The sequence below is a fragment of the Tiliqua scincoides genome, chromosome 4, assembly GCF_035046505.1.
Source record: "Tiliqua scincoides isolate rTilSci1 chromosome 4, rTilSci1.hap2, whole genome shotgun sequence".
Taxonomy (NCBI): Eukaryota; Metazoa; Chordata; class Lepidosauria; order Squamata; family Scincidae; genus Tiliqua; species Tiliqua scincoides.
This window is the reverse complement of record NC_089824.1, coordinates 15,583,614-15,601,833: the sequence shown is the minus strand read 5'-3', so window position 1 is coordinate 15,601,833 and position 18,220 is coordinate 15,583,614. Positions and strand designations below refer to the sequence as shown.

The window sequence follows — 18,220 nt, the reverse complement described above, 5'->3', positions numbered from 1 at the left end:
CTTGAGGTACTCCACCTTCTCTCCAGCAGAGACAGAGGATTTCATGCAACTCAGTGACGATGATCAGCACTTTAGGACTTCAGCAGGGATGCTGCGAAGTGAAGCAGGGCTGTGTTCTTGCGCCAACCTTGTTTGGGATTTTCTTCGCTGTTCTGCTGAAGCATGCCTTTGGAACTGCAACAGAAGGCATCTATCTCCGGACCAGATCAGAAGGAAAGCTCTTCAACCTCTCCAGACTGAGAGCAAAGTCCAAAGTCCAGCTGAAATGTCTGCGTGACTTCCGCCTCCCTGCATTACAATCTCTGCGAACGAACTGGAGGTTGTCCATGACGTTGTGTACCTTGGCTCAACGATCTCCGACACTCTTTCTCTCAATACCGAGCTAAACAAATGCATTGGTAAAGCAGCTACCACATTTTCCAGACTCACAAAGAGAGGCTGGTCCAACAAGAAGCTGACAGAACATACCAAGATCCAGGTCTACAGAGCTTGCGTCCTGAGTACACTTCTGTACTGCAGTGAGTCATGGACTCTTTGCTCACAACAGGAGAGGAAACTGAATGCTTTCCACATGCGCTGCCTCCGGCGCATTCTCGGCATCACCTGGCAGGACAAAGTTCCAAACAGCACAGTCCTGGAACGAGCTGGAATCCCTAGCATGTATGCACTGCTGAAACAGAGATGCCTGCATTGGCTCGGTCATGTTATGAGAATGGATGATGGCCAGATCCCAAAGGATCTCCTCTATGGAGAACTCATGCAAGGAAAGCGCCCTACAGGTAGACCACAGCTGGGTAGCTCCCATAGCCAGGGAGAGAGACCCAGGACAGACTGCACTTGCTCCCAGTGTGGAAGGGATTGTCACTCCCGAATCGGCCTTTTCAGCCACACTAGACGCTTTTCCAGAACCACCATTCAGAGCGCGATACCATAGTCTCTTGAGACTGAAGGTTGCCAACATGACCTTAGAGCCCAAGAATGAATCTTTCCTTTGGTAATAACTCTGGCTGCAGAAACCTTAGTGATTACAAAATGTGTATTAACAAAACACAGGCACTGCCCTATTTCAGTTTCCAGGAGGACTCATACTGATAACAGGCTCTTCAGTGCAAAACCCCCTAAAATCCTTGTGTAAAGAAGCACAGTGTATTAAGGCAGGGGTGGGCAAAACCCGATCCAAGGGCATTTGCAGCCCTTGGGGACTCCCAATCTGGCCCGCAAGTTCCCAATGAACCTCTGGCCCATCAGAGACAGTTGGAGTCTGCGCTGGCCCACGACTGCCAGTCGCAAGCTGCGGGCCAAGTTATAGTCTATAGCCAAGGCCTTTTATAGTCTTCATGTGTTTCTGGCTTGGTCTGTATGTTTTCACTGTGCAGGAAACAGTTCATAGTTCTCATGTGGTACTACATGCCTTTATTATAGTTCTCATGTGTATTATGAATAAGCTCAGTCAAATTCATTCACTCATATAATTTCCATCTCTAATATATTCATTTATGTAAATATAAGTAAATTAATTCAAATTTGAAATGTAAATTCTTTTTCCCAGCCCGCCCCCCACACAGTGTCAGAGAGAAGGTGTAGCCCTCCTTCCAAAATGTTTGCCCACCCCTGCATTAAGAGAACAGGCTAAATAACAGCTCCTGAACTTGTACAGGATGGAGTAGTGTGGTGGTTCTCAAACTTTTTTGACTGGCGGTTCCCTTGACTTACTGGGCCTTTGACTGCGGCTTCCCATTAGGGTTATAATCCTATATATCGTACAGGGTGACAGGTTTTTCATGAGGATTCGTCAGTTCCCCTGGTTAGTTGCTGTGATTCCCTGTTTGGGAACCACTGGTGCAGTGGTTCTGGTGTTAGACCAGGAAGATTGATGTTTAAATTCCCGCTCAGCTGCAAATCTTCCTGGGTGACATTGGGTCAGTCACTGTCTCTCAGCCTCATCTACCTCACAGGGTTGTTTTGAGGACAATAATAATAATAATGAAAGAAGGAGGAACCATGTACATTACCCTGAGCTACTTGGAGGAAAAATGAATAATAAATGTATTTCACCACCACCCTTACATTAGGGTGAGGGGGAAGGGTTTCCAGATCAAAATGTGGTATTTTCTGGTTAATTCTGCATCAAGAGTGATTGGATGTTCCAAATGCATATGATGCAGAGATATCATAGAATCGCCTTGAGGGAAAGCTAACTAGAAGGAAGCATATTATGTCTCTGTGTACTACAGATGTTGCAGCAAATACTGTGCTGTAGGTTTGATAGACAAGAGTTTGAAACAATGTGAAACATTGTTTCAGAAACCCATCCTGAAACAATGTGACATAAGAAGGATCTGAACAGTTACACTCTGTTTCAGTGGGCAAAATACTGTGTGACTAAGCAGGAAAAACATCTGAAGCCAACTTGAGACAAACACCTGGACTAACAGATGTCAAACCATTCTAGGGCATAACCTGGAATTTTCTGTGATACTGTATATGGGGGGGGGGGTGTCATGAATATGTACAGTTTAGGCCTAGTAGAATGTAAAGCCTGAACCAAAGTAACCCAGTAACAGAGAAGTGGCTTGCAGTCCTAGCTGCAAGGAATTTACAACTCAATGGAAGGTGATAATGTAGCACCTAAGCAGACAGAAAGGCGCCCATGGACCTCCAGTGGGGAGGGGAGAGCTGAGAGGGCTAGCATCCAGCCCCACTTCTGTCCCCAAGAGTCCCTGATTGGACAGTTTAAAATGAGTACAGAGTCACCCCATCCTGTTAGCATGTGAAGTATAAGAACAAAGCCCAAAGGGGTGTGTTAGTCTTTTGTCATTTGGCGTGGGTGTAACATCCTGCAGGTGGAGAGCCCGCCAGGGCCATGTGGCCTCATAGGTAAGTGGCCTCATAGGTAACTTGGAGGAGAGATCTACAAAAGAAAGCTTACCCAGGTGAGAGTTAGGGAATAATAGAGATAGCCAGTCAGCTTTGTTATTTTAATGCTGAGATGTTTCCTAGAAGTTTTATGCCTCTAACATTTGCTGCCTTTTGTAATTTATGGAACCCTATGCGTTTAATAAAGTAAAAATCCTTTTACTAAGTTGTTTCATTGTTGGGGACAAAGGTTCAGAATCCTGCCTAGCCGTTCAGCAAGCTACCAAATACTCATTGAGGACTAGTAACTTGAGGACTGAGGCTTTAATTAAAGAAAGTGCTCAGTGCCTGCAAGGGATAGAATTAAGCCTAGAGGGTCTCAGTGTCCCTGGACTGAGACACTGGCACATACAGGGTGGTGGCAGTACTACCAAACGGGTCCTTGAGGGCTCGAGAACCAAGAACTCTGAGCACCCCAAAACCCTGGGAGTGTACGAAGTGTACGACAGGGGGGTGGCTCTGCCTGGGGGTTAGAACAGTTGTGGTGTTTGAGGGCATTAGCTGCATGCACTGTTATTTGCGAATAGCATTCTCATTGTGTTGAGAAGTTCTCACCCATGTGTATTGTTGTCCATGCACCAGTCAAACTCGCACATTAGGTGTATAGCAGTTTTGCTAAGAGTTTTGAGTTTGGACTGCATAGCCTTGTGTTTATATCATGCTTGTATCATACATGTGTGTGTAATAGCAGGCTTGTGTTTTTCAGGATTGACAGTGGCAAATATTTATAACTTGCTGAAAACAAACTGTAATACCTCTTTGAATGCTAACATTGGTGAATTCCCAGGTAAGTGAAACAAAAAATGCTAACACAGACCTATAAAAAACACATTTTTTAGTTGCCAAGTTGAATGAATTTAGGATATTCTTAGGGTGCTGAATCAAAAAATGGCATTGGTGTTGCCCACTTGGCTCTAGTTTTGGGGGTACGGCATAGACTAGGTAGTGGAAGTTGATGGTGATTGGTAGAGCTCCCTCCCACGAGAATTAAGAACTACGCCCTTTTTACTGGCCTTCTGGCAAGGCCTCAGAGCTTTCCTTTTTCATCTTGCTTTTCCCTCTTGAATATGTTGGTGTCTGGATTTTATCTCCATGTTTGTATTATGCATGTTTTATTTGGTTTTGTGCTTGTTTTATATGTACAGTTGCATTATCTTGTTGCTGCTTTATTTTGTATTAATATTTTACTGTTTTATTAACTGGAAGTCTACTTGAGCACTCTGTATTTTAGGGGAAAGGTGGAATATAAATCTTTTAAATTAATAAAAAATGCCAAAAAAAGAAAAGCTGTTTACTTCATGAGGTCCTGTTACCCTGCACATGCCCAATCTCGTCTGATCTCGGAAGCTAAGCAGGGTCAGGTCTCGTTAGTACTTGGATGGGACACCGCAGGGGAATACTGCATGCTGTAGGCTTAAACCGTAGTCTTTCGAGACTGAAGGTTGCCAACCACCACCGCTAAGATATCTCTGAAGAAGGAAATGAGGCTTAAGGCTGGGTTTTTTTGCTGTAAGTTAATATTGCTCTCTCTTGTAGCATGTTCACTTGCTGGAACGTCAGGTGTGAAGGAATGGTACTTTGCAATTCAATCAATATGTGGATTTTATCAGGTGAGTTAGTAAAGTTAGGGCGCAATCCTAACCCCTTATGTCAGTACTTTCCAGCACTGTCATAGTGGTGGCAGTGGGACATGTGCTGCATCCTGCAGTTGGGTGTCACTCATGGAGGCCTCCTCAAAGTAAGGGAATGTTTGTTCCCTTACTTCAGAGCTGCATTGCCCTTAAGTCAGTGCTGGAAAGCACTGACATAAGGGGTTAGGATTGTGCCCTCAGTAAAATAATTATCTAAAAATGCAACTATAAGCTGGCTGTCCCTTATGGAATTTTCTTTTTAATTGAATAGTTCTGTAGTTCTGACTGGGAAGACATCAATTTTGAGCTACAGACAGATCAAAGGAAAGACTCTATTCAAAGAATTATTGAAGAATGCTTTAGTAATGTTCAAAATATTGAAGAAGATGATAATAGCAGGGAACCCATATCACTGAAGGAGTAAGTTGATCAGATTTTTAAATTAACATGTTTAATATACCTAAACAGTACCATTTAAGAATTGGGAAATCTAAGCTGTAACTCAAAACCATGGAAATCAACAAAAATTATGTTATTGATCTCAGTGGGCTGTGAATTTGTGAAGAGTTCTACTCCTTTCTCACCAGATAGATCTACTGGAAAGCAAAGCAAGGGGAACTCTACTCAAGGGGATTTAAGATAGCCAGCATCTTAGGAAGCTGGATTGCTGAGCATATATTTGCAACCTATAAATGAAGTTGGATGAATTTGCCAGGGAGGACAAAGAAAGGACAACTTGCATGGGATGCTGTTGGCCACCTGAAGAAGTGCAGTAGAGATAAATGGCTGGAGCTGAGATTAGGGAAGAGAAGTCACATGGACCTGTGATAAATGCACAAATGTAGAACAGTGATTGTGAAGTGCTGCTCATTTTGTAGCTTCTCTCTTGAGGCCTTTAGACGGGCTACAATGACTAGGTGTTGTGAAGGAGCGTTGGAACTGTCAGGGTGGTTTGCTCAAATGGGAGAGGACTGCGTGTGTTAAATTGTGTTGTAATTCATTATACAAATCTTTGGCTGCAGAGCTCTAGTTTGAAATTAATCTAGTTCTCTATTTCCAGGTTGTCAGTTTCAGCTAGCTCAGTGATTTTTAACCCTTTTAATCTCTTGGCACACTGACAAGGTACTAATTGTCAAGGCAGATGATCAGTTTTTTGACAATTGACAAGGCACACCACACTGCCACTGAGGGGCTCATTCCCCCAACAACTCTACTAATAAATCACCCTCCCCCAAACTCCCTTGGTACACCTGTGGACCTTTTGCGGTGCACCAGTGTGCCCTGGCAAACTGGTTAAAAATAACTGAGCTAGCATAATGTTAACTTGCAGTTCTGATATTTAAATTGTGCAACATGTTAAATATTTTCGAGCATTTAGTTTGTGAAATATGTAAGTATTTTTTGAAACTTTTGTATTTCAGTCTTTATGAAGAATCTGCAGAGAGTTTACATCAGTTGGCAGATAAGCTTCCTGCTCCTGGTAATCTAACAGTTCTTTAAAATAAAGTCTCTTTTCCCCCCAGTATGTCAAAAATTAGAATGTACAATGTCGCAGATCATTATGCATGTAGGTGTATTATGCTTTATGTAAGTAGTCTTGCATGCTGTATCTTTCTTCCACATATAATCCACATTACCTCCAGTCAGTAGCATAGCATGGGTGGGGCAGCTGCGGCAGGCTGAGTCCCATGGTCCTCTGGAAGTCCTCTGAGCTAGCGCTTTCCCGCAGACCACCAAATATAATTGCATTTTTTGTGTGGTGGGGAATGCATGTGATGCATGATGATTCCAATTTTTGCCTCAGTGATCTGGGAGCTCCTAAACATTGGGAGCCACTGATTAAATGGCTGTTAAAAGAAGCGTTCTTTATCGGTTTCCAAAGAACAGATTTGGTGCTAAGTCAGCTAGGGAGAGATTCCAAATTTGAGACCTGACAACTGATAGAGTCCTCTTTGTAGGACCTGACCCAAATGAACTTGGAAAGGTGGTGATGTTTGCAACAAACTGAACAGGTGAATGTGAGATACATTTACAGATGGCTTGATGTTATAGAAGTGGAAGGAGGTTCACAAAGTAACACTAACCTTGATATTCAAAGGAAGGAAGATGGCAAGAAACTTTCTGTGGTGTAATCTTCCCCTTCCAGACCCTGCACTCATCTTTAAACCCAGCCTTCAACATATGGCCTGGTTTTAATTTTTTAAAAAATGTATCCATATTTTCTAATTTCTTTCTTAGGGCATATCTTCACTGTAGAAGGACCATTAATTCCTTTTTACTGGGGAGCTTGGAATTTGTAGTTCTGTGGGGAGCAAATGAAGAGGAGAGATCTTCACAATCCTATCCATTTCATACAGTGGGCAATTAGATGCCTCTAGAGCTAGTCACTGGCAGACTTGTCTGCAATGAATTTGTTTACTCCCCCTTTAGACTTATCTAAATTACAGCCCAATCCTATCCCCACTTACCTGGGAGTAAGCCTCAGAAGGGACTTACTTCTGAGTAGGCAGGCGTAGGATTGGGCTGTTAGCGGCCATCACCATGTCCTGTGGCAATGAATTCCATAAATTCATTGTGCAAAGATGTATTTTTTTATCTGTCTTAAATCTATCGCAAATCAATTTCATTAGCTGATTCTGAGTACAAATATTACGGAAATACTTTTCTGTATCTACTTTCTTCATGCAATGCATAATTTTGCAGTCTATCATGTTCTGCCCCCCTCCTCATTATCTTACACCTGAATTACTGGGTAGTAGATTTTTGATAAAACAGCAGTGCCAATTATCTTGTGTAATGCAGAGTTATTTCTTGTCATTTCTAATTTAAAGTTTTGAGTACCTATGTCAGTGGTTCTCAAACTCCCTGGGAGAGTTTGAGAGCCAGTAAGTCTTTGCAGGGGCGGGGGGAGGAGGCAGCGGGGACCGGGGGAAGGCAGCGGCACGATCCCCAGGATTGCGCCGCTCAGGGGGCTGCAGGGGCTTGGGTGCACTTACCCAAGCCTCCTGCAGCCTCCCCGGGGTGCGGGGAGCCCGGCGCGACTTCTGGCAGGGCTCCCCGCAGCAGGGAAAGTGGATGCGGAGCGATTGTGCCCCGCCCCCACTAAAGTGGAAGTGTAGCGCAATCGTTCTGCATCCACTTGCCCTGCTGTGGGGAGCCCTGCCAGAAGTCACGCCGGGCTCCCCGCACCCCGGGGAGGCTGCAGGAGGCTTGGGTAAGTGGAAGGCTTGGGTAAGGCGGCTTGGGAAGCCCCTGCCTTCCCCCCGCCTCCAGGCTGCCCCCACCTTAAGGGGGCAGAGACCAGGGTCCTCAGGCTGGGGTGTCGCAACGCCCCAGTTTGAATAGCACTGACCTATGTGAATGATATATTTATTATAATTTCTTCTACAGGAAAAGCCATGATCGATGTAATATTGCACTCTTCCGAAAGAGATGGCCCTAGATTAAAAGATTGTCTGCCTGTTGTTGGTGCCTTGAAACACCTGAGAGAATGGCATTCAGCGAAAATCACTATTGTTGCAAATAAAAGCAAAACGTGAGTTGTAGTACCTGAGTCATGCAAATAAGACAACTGTTTTGGGGGTTTAATTGTAGTATATGAAACATTTTCAGGAAGAGTTTTATAAAGTCATATTTTTGTTATTTTAAAAATGTAAGTTTTTACCAAAAGCAAAGTTAGCATAAACCTTATTTATACTGTTTACTTGTCTTTCTCATAGGTTTGTTTGCAGCCTAGATTTCTACTTTAAAGTACAAACACAAAATGTGGGCCAAGAGTATTCTCTGCCAGTGGTGGTTGATATGATCAGATGTCACAGTGGACCATAGCAGATAGAGCTGTCATGGTCCATCTAGCTGTCTTTAGCTTGTAATGCTGGAGTCTAGAGCCAGATACCTAAATGCGAAGAGAAACCTGTGAGAATATAGAATTTGAATGTTAAAATCATTGAGTAACTTTAGTCAAATGAAGACATCTAGATCAGGGACGTTAACCTTAAGGCACGTGGGCCAGATGCAGTTCCTGGAAGCCCCTTCTCTGGCCGCCCATTATAATTGGGCTCTTCCAGAGCTACCCTTTCAGAAGTGCCACTTCTGCTGCGGCGTCATTTTGCAGAGCACCTCTCAGAAGCAGTGCTGCTGTAAAGGTGGCCATGCTCTAGCTTGAAAATAACAAGATTTGCATATTTTGTCTTCTGTCATTTGCAGCTGATGAGTTCCCACTTGAAACAAAGTGCTTATTCCTGTCTGTCATCTGCTTAATTATGTGACTTCCTGCTTAATGATATAACTTCCAACCTTCAGCAGGCATCATGAATGCTGTTCGGCCAGCTATATGAAATATAGATGTTTGATACCTCTGATCTAGATAATGCCTACAAACCATGGGCATTTTAAATTACATCTAGTGGGCACAAATTGGTTCAGTAACTCTAGACCAGTGGTTCTCACACTTTTAGCACCGGGACCCACTTTTTTAGAATGAAAATCTGTCAGGACCCACCGAAAGTGATGTCATGACTGGAAGTGACATCATCAAACAGGGAAAATTTTTACAATCCTACCCACACTTAACCAGGAGTAAGTCCCACTGACTATCATTGTTAAAAGCATATACATAGTAGTCTATTAAAAGTACAGATCTGTAATATTTCCCCAAATGCAGTCACATACCATGGCAGCATCTAAGTTCAATATATTAAAAATAAAATATTAAAATGAATGGGGACCCACCTGAAATTGGCTTGCGACCCACCTAGTGGGTCCTGTCCCACAGTTTGAGAAACACTGCTCTAGATCATCTGAAAACATCTTGCTAAAAACAACTTAGGCTGCAATTCTAACCACACTTTCCTGAGAGTAAGCCCCATTAAACAAAATAGGACTTACTTCTGAGTAGACCTGGTTAGGATTGTGCCCTTAGAGTATTGAATGCTGATGAGCCCCCCTGAAGCTTGTACTGAAGTTGAATAAGCTGGTGTTGGGATATGGTGCCTGTTTTGTTATGTATGAAACATTCTTATTATGTGCGACCTTGAAGCAGCTGACAAGCTGAGCCAAGTTATTCCATCTGCTCTGAGCGTGGGAGGATGGAGGCCAGAACGTGCAACCAGATCAATGAAAGAAACATCTGAATGTTGTGGTTTCTTGAAAGACAGAACCTTTCAAATTGTAAAAATCTCTACGGGGATTTAAAAATTGCCTGCCTATGTAAACTGTCTTGAATAACGTCCGAGGAGAAATCTGAGGACCAAGAAAGGCGGTATATAAATACCTGTATTATTATTATTATTATTATTATTATTATTATTATTATTATTGTTATTATTATTAATAATAATAATAATAATAATAATATTACAGTGAGGGTGAGACTGCCTGTGACACAGCAGATTTGTCTTCAGGTGTCCTTGAGGCCACCTCTTTTTAAAGTTTAAAGGGAGTGTGTGTGTGTGTGTGTGTGTGTGTGTGTGTGTGTGAGAGAGAGAGAGAGAGAGAGAGAGAGAGAGAGAGAGAGAGAATTGGCTGAGGGCAGTAGCGCTTCTGTGAACCCAAGTGAGGAGAAACCAAATGTACCTGTTGCTTTTTCTTCAGTGAGGCTGCTAGCTGGTTGGGGGGGATTTTGATCAGGAAAACAGTGGAAGATGGGTAAACATCTTAATGCCCAGCATCACTGCCCCAAACTAATTTCCCCATTCTCCTCACTGCTGTGTTTGCTTTTGAAAAGGTCATGCCATGGATCATCCCCTGCAGTTTTTGTCCTTCTGTGACTTGCTCAAAGCAATTCACAATTCTTCATAGGGAAGTACATAAGAACAGCCCCACTGGATCAGGCCATAGGCCCATCTAGTCCAGCTTCCTGTATCTCACAGTGGCCCACCAAATGCCCCAGGGAGCATACCAGATAACAAGAGACCTCATTCTGGTGCCCTCCCTTGCATCTGGCATTCTGACATAGCCCATTTCTAAAATCAGGAGGTTGCACATACACATACACATACAAGTAGCTTACATACATACACATACACACATACAAGTAGCTTTCCAGAACTGCTGCTCAGGCCATTCAGTGATGCACCGATATCCATGGACGTGTGATCTGGAAAAGGACGCCCATGTTTCACTGCTCCAACTTGCATTTGACAGAAATCTGGAAACTAAATTGTGTCGTGTAGGAATAAATTTTGTCCTGTAGTATTACTTGTAGTTTAGGGTGGGGCTTTTAAAAATGTTTATTTGAAAAATAACTGTTTGAAGTGGCCTTACGGTTTTGGTACTTTGTAAAAGATGAAAACAGTGTATAGGCGATAGTTTAAAAGTTGGTATTTTTGTACACTGTACAAATGTACAGTGTAGGGAAATTTTACTTAGGGGTATAAAGATTGTGTTAAATATTGAGCTTGTTAAGGTAGAAGAATTGAGTGACAGATGAAGAACTCATTCATATTTTCTTCTTTTCCCAGCAGTTGGCAGAATGTTGCAAATTATCTTTCTGCCGATATCTTGGCTGCTGAAAACATAAAAAATAGCATTGATTCAAGAGAATTGTGGAGAGGAAAGATCCAGATATGGGAGCGAAAGGTACTATATTGTAGCAATCGGCATGAAACCTCTTTGGATTTGTTGTGGAATGTCCTGTAACAAAAACACATAACTTACATTGTGCATGGAAAGGTTTTAAGATTTTGACTAGAATTTGTAAGAAAAGTTTCTTTAAACGTAGTAAATTGGTACATGTGTGTGACTGCATCATGCTGGAATTTCATGTTTGGATAGGCTTGGCTTGATGATTTGGAATAGCTATTCTTAAGGTCATCTTTGTTAGTACAAATGAGTCGTAGACCAGATAATGTCCTCCCTACTTTTACTTCAAATGGCTTGCTAGCAAAGCTCTCAAGTTTCAGTGCTGGGAGTGTCAAGCATAGAGGTGGTCAGGGTGGGGAGGTGACAGGTTGCGTGCATAAAGATGGAGGACTTCAAGATTGGGTGATAACCTTTGTCATTTTGGCCACCAGCTGTTTATAAGATGGGACAAATTTGATGCAGATCGTTTCAGTACTTGGACACTTTTAGTACACACAGGAAGAAGTATACACTTGTCGGTGAAACCACCTGTGCTTTTTCCCGAATGCATTTAATATTTCAGCTTTTTATTACAATGATGCTTCAATTTGGTTGCATTTTAATTTTTTAACCTTGATTAATACATCTGAATTTTAAGAAAATGAATTAAAAGTAACTTCTATTTCAGGCTTTTGCATTTATTCTTTTATTTTCTGTTTTCTTCAGTTTGGATCTGGAATTACTTTTCCAGATTTTTGTATTAAAAGTATTGCATCAAGAAGGCCACTCAACACGCTGTGTTTTGAAACTTGTTTTGCTAAGAAAACTGAGCAGACAAAGAATACTAATCTTTCTTTGCCAGAGGTAAAGCATATGTTTGATCTGTCTATGAACTGCATTTCTGATTTTTTGTTAAGGAATCAATAATGCTGGCAATCAAGATTCAAAGAGAACAGTATGGATGTTCAAAGCAGATAGACTGTGAGAGGCAAAGTTGAAACAGAGAGGCAAATCTCTCCCAGTCAAAAAAAATGTTGGCTGGGGCGCATTTTGGTATCTGGGGTTATAGGTAACCTCACTTTTGTAAGCAGCACAGATGCACACAGCTTTCAGATATATGTATCAGTAGTATATACACAGCTAAGTAGTTAATGTGGGTCAGTTTAAAGAGGCTAAATCCAGACACAATAATGCGATGACTAGAAGACAACTTACTAGAAAATTTAAAGAAAAACTATGGAATTTTGATACAAAAAGCAAAGAAAATACTTAAAAATCTGATTTCCTTTGTCTTAAGATGGTAAAAAGGGATAAGGTTCATTCTTGCGTAGTTGTGGGATTCTAGAAGTTTAAAAGTTCATAGTCACATCCAAGTTAAAGATGTTAGAATGTGATCCCTTTGGGTACAAGGAACCATTTGATTTATTTTACTTTGTAAACTGCTTTGTGAACTACTTCGTTGAAAAGGAATATAGCAGTTCCCTCCTCCATGTCCGCGAACTCAGTTTCCACTGTTTCAGATATTGGCAGTTCTCAAATCCCCTCCGGTTGCGCTCTTAAGTCGCATCTTTGTTTGCCAACACTTCGTTTGCTAAGCCATGCTAGCAGGAAGCAGACAGTGGAGGAAGCTTTTTGGAAAAGGAAGCTGACGGAGAATTCTAGTCTTATAACTGCTAGAGAAATACTAGAGAAAGTGGCGACGAGAACACTAACAGGAAGTGGAGTCTAACATTCTTGCTGCCTGTCTGCTTCCTCTGCTCTCTGCTTCCTGTTGCCATTCTTGCTGTCTCCTCCTCTAGCATTCCTTCCAAACTGGAGACCACTGCTCACTGGAAAAGGCTTCTCTGGAGTGAACAGAGTGTTCCATTCCACCAGGTAGCCTGCTTACCTTGCAACCAATCTCTCCCAAACTGTACTCCAGCCAGCCGTGTCTGCCCAGAAATCCAGGTGCTCAACCTGCTAGGGTGACAGAACTCAGATGCAGCTGGTGAGAGCTCAGATTGGGGGAGATTGGTGGTGCAAAATGGAGGATCCCCCATGAATCGATAAACTCCATTTACATGGGAAAAGGGATTAGACCAGGCACTGGATCTGCTCTAGCTACTTCTAACTCACACTTTAGACCAGCGGTCCTCACATGGGGGTGTTGCAATGCCCCAGCCTGAGGGCCTTGTGCTCTGCCTCCTTAAGGGGTAGGGAGGGGGAAGGCAGAGACGTGATCCCCTGGATTGTGCCTCTGATCAGGGCACAGGGGCATGCTTCCACTCATCCCCACCTGCAGCAACCTCCTGGGGGTCGGAGGAGCCTGGCGCCAGCCTCAGCAAGGCTCTCCATGCAGCACAGAACTCTGCAGAACACGATCGCAACCACTTCTGATTTTGAGATCAAGTAACAGAAAGTGGTTGCGATCGCATTCTGCAGGGTTCTGTGCTGCATGAAGGACCTTGCTGAGGCTGGTGCTGGGCTCCTCCAACCCCTGGGAAGCCGCTGCAAGCAGGGGTGAGTAGAAGCGCACCCACGCACCCTTCCACAGCAGCATGAAGCAGTCCTTCCCCCACCCCTTAAGTAGAAACTTAGAGGTTCTCAGACTCTCCCAGAGAGTTTGAGAACCACTGCTTTTGACCTTGGAAGAAATTGAAGCTATTGAGATTATTTTTTAATCATAAGCACCATCCATGGTACTTCATATCATTTTACAGGCAAAGTAGAGTCTGCCTGCAGTCCAAGACAGATTCTGAGGAAAATACATAGGAATGTAGGTGTGCAAAAATAGTTGCCAATTTTGTCTTTTGCTGGCAGTCCCTCTCATCTCATGGTATGTCTAAAAGGGTCCCTGATTGTTCAGGTTTTTTAAAGTGTGTAGAGGACAGCTACCAGAAACCTAGTAGGCACCTTAGTGGCAGCTTAGTGTTTAAGCTCATAAACACATCAAAATAACCTCAACTAAAATGTCTTCTCAGGTCTTCCATTATTATGGTCCTGCGATAAAATTCGTACGGTTGGTGCTGCTGTCTGATCTGCCTTCATCTTTAGTATCAAACCTTCAGTTTGAGCTGTATCCTTTTGTTGCTGAACTCATTTTGCCCAGTTTAGATGTTTGTGTATGTGCTTCCATTGAACCGATAACATTTCAGAAGCAGGAAATTTTGGAAAAAGTAGTAAACTACCCTATTATACACAACTTTTTCATATACATTTTAATGAATATTTTAATAAATGATTCCGTTATTGCCAATATCTGATTGTTCAAAGTTGCAAAGAGTTCTGGTTTATTTTTTGTAATTATTATTTTTTTATTGTTCAAAACAGAACCTTCAATTAACTATAGTTTATTTCAGGAAATAAGCTATATTTCAGGAAATGAGCTATATTCCAGAGAAAATGTAGTCACCGAAGAAGCACTGAACAACATTGAGTGCCTGCCTGTGCTGGAAGAGCTTGACAGTGAACCAACCCTAGAAGAACTTCACGTGGCCCTGGACTCCCTTGCCTTTGGCAAGGCACCTGGAAAAGACAGCATCCCTGCTGAAGTCCTAAAATGCTGCAAAGAGATCATCGTCACTGAGCTGCATGAAATCCTCTGTCTCTGCTGGAGAGAAGGTGGAGTACCTCAAGACATGAGGGATGCAAACATCATCACGCTGTACAAGAACAAAGGTGACAGGGGTGACTGCAACAACTACCGCGGCATCTCTCTCCTTAGCGTTGTAGGAAAGCTGTTTGCCCGAGTTGTACTAAAGAGGCTCCAGGTACTTGCAGAGAGCGTCTATCCAGAATCGCAGTGTGGATTCCGAGCCAACAGGTCCACCACTGATATGGTATTCTCCCTTAGACAACTGCAGGAGAAATGCAGGGAACAACGACAGCCACTCTTTATAGCCTTCATAGATCTCACAAAGGCTTTCGACCTGGTCAGCAGAGACGGCCTCTTCCAGATTCTCCCCAAGATTGGATGTCCACCCAGGCTCCTCAGCGTCATCAGATCTTTCCACAAGGACATGAAGGGCACTGTTGTCTTCGATGGCTCCACATCAGACCCTTTTGACATCCGAAGCGGAGTGAAGCAGGGCTGTGTTCTTGCACCAACCTTGTTTGGGATTTTCTTCGCTGTCCTGCTGAAGCAGGCCTTTGGAACTGCAACAGAAGGCATCTATCTCCGGACCAGATCAGACGGAAAGCTCTTCAACCTCTCCAGACTGAGAGCAAAATCCAAAGTCCAGCTGAAATGTCTGCGTGACTTCCTCTTTGCCGACGATGCAGCTGTCACTACCCACTCTGCCAAAGATCTCCAGCAGCTCATGGATCGTTTTAGCAAGGCCTGCCAAGATTTTGGACTGACAATCAGCCTGAAGAAAACACAGGTCATGGTTCAGGATGTGGACTCACCTCCCTGCATTACAATCTCTGAGCATGAACTGGAGGTTGTCCATGACTTTGTGTACCTTGGCTCAACGATCTCCGACACTCATTCTCTCGATACCGAGCTAAACAAGCGCATCGGTAAAGCAGCTACCACGTTTTCCAGACTCACAAAGAGAGTCTGGTCCAACAAGAAGCTGACGGAACATACCAAGATCCAGGTCTACAGAGCTTGCGTCCTGAGTACACTTCTGTACTGCAGCGAGTCATGGACTCTTCGCTCACAACAGGAGAGGAAACTGAGCGCTTTCCACATGCGCTGCCTCCGACGCATCCTCGGCATCACCTGGCAGGACAAAGTTCCAAACAACACAGTCCTGGAACGTGCTGGAATCCCTAGCATGTATTCACTGCTGAAACAGAGACGCCTGCGTTGGCTTGGTCATGTCGTGAGAATGGATGATGGCCGGATCCCAAAGGATCTCCTCTATGGAGAACTTGTGCAAGGAAAGCGCCCTACAGGTAGACCACAGCTGTGATACAAGGACATCTGCAAGAGGGATCTGAAGGCCTTAGGGATGGACCTCAACAAGTGGGAAACCCTGGCCTCTGAGCGGCCCGCTTGGAGGCAGGCTGTGCAGCATGGCCTTTCCCAGTTTGAAGAGACACTTTGCCAACAGTCTGAGGCTAAGAGGCAAAGAAGGAAGGCCCATAGCCAGGGAGACAGACCAGGGACAGACTGCACTTGCTCCCGGTGTGGAAGGGATTGTCACTCCCGGATTGGCCTTTTCAGCCACACTAGACGCTGTGCCAGAACCACCTTTCAGAGCGCGATACCATAGTCTTTCGAGACTGAAGGTTGCCAATACAATACAATTTCAGGAAAACAACCCAGAAGTAAACCATGGTCTCAACCTGTGGTTTGAACTTGATTTCAAAGTCCTCTCCTGAGGAGATCTCAGGAGGCTTCCTGGCGCCTGCAGGATACAGCGGTTGCCGTTTTGGCACCACTGTTCCTCAGGGTACTGGGAAGGATAGAATTAGGCTGTCATTCAGAACCCACCTGGAATTTTGTGTTCAGTTCTCGGCGGTATAGTTTAAGAGGGATACTGACAAATTGGAGTGGGTTTGGAGGAGGGTGAATGTGTTGGAAATGATGTCCTATGAAGACAAGTTGAGGAAGTTGGGCATGTTTAGTTTGGCAAAGAGATGGTTAAGAGGGAACATTACTATCTATAAATATTTATATTTATTGGGCTTTATATTTATATTAATTGGGCTGTCGTGTTGAAATTAGAGCAGATTAGTTCTTGGTTGCTCTGAGTGGTAAGACTAGGACAGATGGGTTTAAATTACATCAAGGAAGATTTTGATTAAAGATTAGAACCTGATGGTATGAACTGTTCAGCAGTGGTGACTGGCTTGGAAGGTGGTAGATTTTGGCCACGGTGCCAGAAGATTGGAGGATAGCAAATGTCACATCTATCTTTAAAAAGAGAAAGGGGGGGGGGACCCGGGAAACTATAAGGCCGGTCAGCCTAACATCCATACTGGGTAAGATGGTGGAATGCCTCATCAAAGATAGGATCTCAAAACACATAGACGAACAGGCCTTGCTGAGGGAGAGTCAGCATGGCTTCTGTAAGGGTAAGTCTTGCCTCACGAACCTTATAGAATTCTTTGAAAAGGTCAACAGGCATGTAGATGCAGGAGAACCCGTAGACATTATATATCTGGACTTTCAGAAGGTGTTTGACACGGTCCCTCACCAAAGGCTACTGAAAAAACTCCACAGTCAGGGAATTAGAGGACAGGTCCTCTCATGGATTGAGAATTGGTTGGAAGCCAGGAAGCAGAGAGTGGGTGTCAATGGGCAATTTTCACAATGGAGAGAAGTGAAAAGCGGTGTGCCCCAAGGATCTGTCCTGGGACCGGTGCTTTTCAACCTCTTCATAAATGACCTGGAGACAGGGCTGAGCAGTGAGGTGGCTAAGTTTGCAGACAACACCAAACTTTTCCGAGTGGTGAAGACCAGAAGTGATTGTGAGGAGCTCCAGAAGGATCTCACCAGACTGGCAGAATGGGCAGCAAAATGGCAGATGTGCTTCAATGTCAGTAAGTGTAAAGTCATGCACATTGGGGCAAAAAATCAAAACTTTAGATATAGGCTGATGGGTTCTGAGCTGTCTGTGACAGATCAGGAGAGAGATCTTGGGGTGGTGGTGGACAGGTCGATGAAAGGGTCGACCCAATGTGCGGCGGCAGTGAAGAAGGCCAATTCTATGCTTGGGATCATTAGGAAGGGTATTGAGAACAAAACGGCTAATATTATAATGCCGTTGTACAAATCTATGGTAAGGTCACACCTGGAGTATTGTGTCCAATTCTGGTCGCCGCATCTCAAAAAAGACATAGTGGAAATGGAAAAGGTGCAAAAGAGAGCGACTAAGATGATTACGGGGCTGTGGCACTTTCCTTATGAGGAAAGGCTACGGCGTTTGGGCCTCTTCAGCCTAGAAAAGAGACGCCTGAGGGGGGACATGATTGAGACATACAAAATTATGCAGGGGATGGACAGAGTGGATAGGGAGATGCTCTTTACACTATCACATAATACCAGAACCAGGGGACATCCACTAAAATTGAGTGTTGGGCGGGTTAGGACAGACTAAAGAAAATATTTCTTTACTCAGCATGTGGTTGGTCTGTGGAACTCCTTGCCACAGGTTGTGGTTCTGGTGTCTAGCCTAGAC

The 18,220-nt window shown here is 43.8% G+C and overlaps 1 protein-coding gene across 5 annotated transcripts in view; it reads left to right on the top strand.

Annotated features, from left to right (window-relative positions):
* MTBP (MDM2 binding protein) overlaps positions 1-18,220 on the top strand; it is a 42,706-nt gene that overhangs the window by 2,374 nt on the left and 22,112 nt on the right. For 2 of the 5 annotated variants that reach the window (XM_066623753.1, XM_066623752.1), the window contains exons 2-8: positions 3,623-3,703; positions 4,819-4,967; positions 5,969-6,027; positions 7,938-8,082; positions 11,009-11,126; positions 11,835-11,972; positions 14,069-14,163. In XM_066623753.1, coding sequence (XP_066479850.1) covers positions 3,680-3,703; positions 4,819-4,967; positions 5,969-6,027; positions 7,938-8,082; positions 11,009-11,126; positions 11,835-11,972; positions 14,069-14,163 — 728 coding nt within the window. In that variant the 5' untranslated portion in view covers positions 3,623-3,679. Of the gene's footprint in view, positions 1-3,622; positions 3,704-4,452; positions 4,527-4,818; positions 4,968-5,968; positions 6,028-7,937; positions 8,083-11,008; positions 11,127-11,834; positions 11,973-14,068; positions 14,164-18,220 lie in introns of all 5 variants that reach the window. The other 3 variants (XM_066623751.1, XM_066623750.1, XM_066623754.1) reach the window with 3 other exon arrangements.